The 855-nt window shown below is 57.7% G+C and overlaps 1 protein-coding gene across 1 annotated transcript; it reads right to left on the bottom strand.

The window, feature by feature from the left end:
* Positions 1-35: 35 nt before the first annotated feature.
* LOC111866726 (ESX-1 secretion-associated protein EspK-like) lies at positions 36-848 on the bottom strand (the record flags this gene model as incomplete). The annotated part of the gene is made up of 1 exon (XM_023855935.1): positions 36-848. A coding segment is annotated over one exon (813 nt), but the record flags the coding sequence as incomplete, so codon positions are not given.
* Between the last annotated feature and the right edge of the window lie 7 nt (positions 849-855).

Here is an 855-nt window from a genome sequence, read left to right as displayed (position 1 = left end):
TTCGCCGACACAAGTCGCTGTTCTGTCGCCTTTACAGGCGTCACACANGTCACAGGTCGCTGTTCTTTCGCCGACACAAGTCGCTGTTCTGTCGCCTTTACAGGCGTCACACAGCTCTGTTCTGTTTCAGTCACAGGCGTCACGGGTCGCTGTGCTATCGCCGTCACAGGTCGCTGTTTTGTCGCCATTACAGGCGTCACAGGGCTCTGTTCTCTTGCAGTCATAGGCGTCACAGGTCGCTGTGCCATCGCCGTCACAGGTCGCTGTTCTGTCGCCGACACATGTCGCTGTTCTGTCGCCGTTACAGGCGTCACAGGGCTCTGTTCTGTTTCAGTCACAGGCGTCACAGGTCGCTGTGCTTCCGACGACATATCTCGCTGTTCTGTCGCCATTACAGGCATCACAGGGCTCTGTTCTGTTGCAGTCACAGGCGTCACAGGTCGCTCTTCTGTCGCCGTTTCAGACGTCACAGTGCTCTGTTCTGTTGCAGTCACAGGCGTCACAGGTCGCTGTGCTCTCGCCGTCAAGGGTCGCTGTTCTGTCGCCGACACGGGCCGCTGTTCTGTCGCCTTTACAGGCGTCACAGTGCTCTGTTTTGTTTCAGTCAGAGGCGCCACGGGTCGCTGTGCTATCGCCGTCACAGGTCGCTGTTCTGTTGCCGACACAGGTCGTTGTTCTCTCGCCGTTACAGACGTGACAGGGCTCTGTTCTGTTGCAGTCACAGGCGTCACAGGTCGCTGTGCTATCGCCGTCACAGGTCGCTGTTCTGTTGCCGACACAGGTCGTTGTTCTCTCGCCGTTACAGACGTGACAGGGCTCTGTTCTGTTGCAGTCACAGGCGTCACAGGTCGCTGT

Source organism: Cryptotermes secundus, unplaced genomic scaffold, assembly GCF_002891405.2.
Source record: "Cryptotermes secundus unplaced genomic scaffold, Csec_1.0 scaffold5817, whole genome shotgun sequence".
Taxonomy (NCBI): domain Eukaryota; kingdom Metazoa; phylum Arthropoda; class Insecta; order Blattodea; family Kalotermitidae; genus Cryptotermes; species Cryptotermes secundus.
This window is presented reverse-complemented; position numbering and strand designations above follow the sequence as displayed.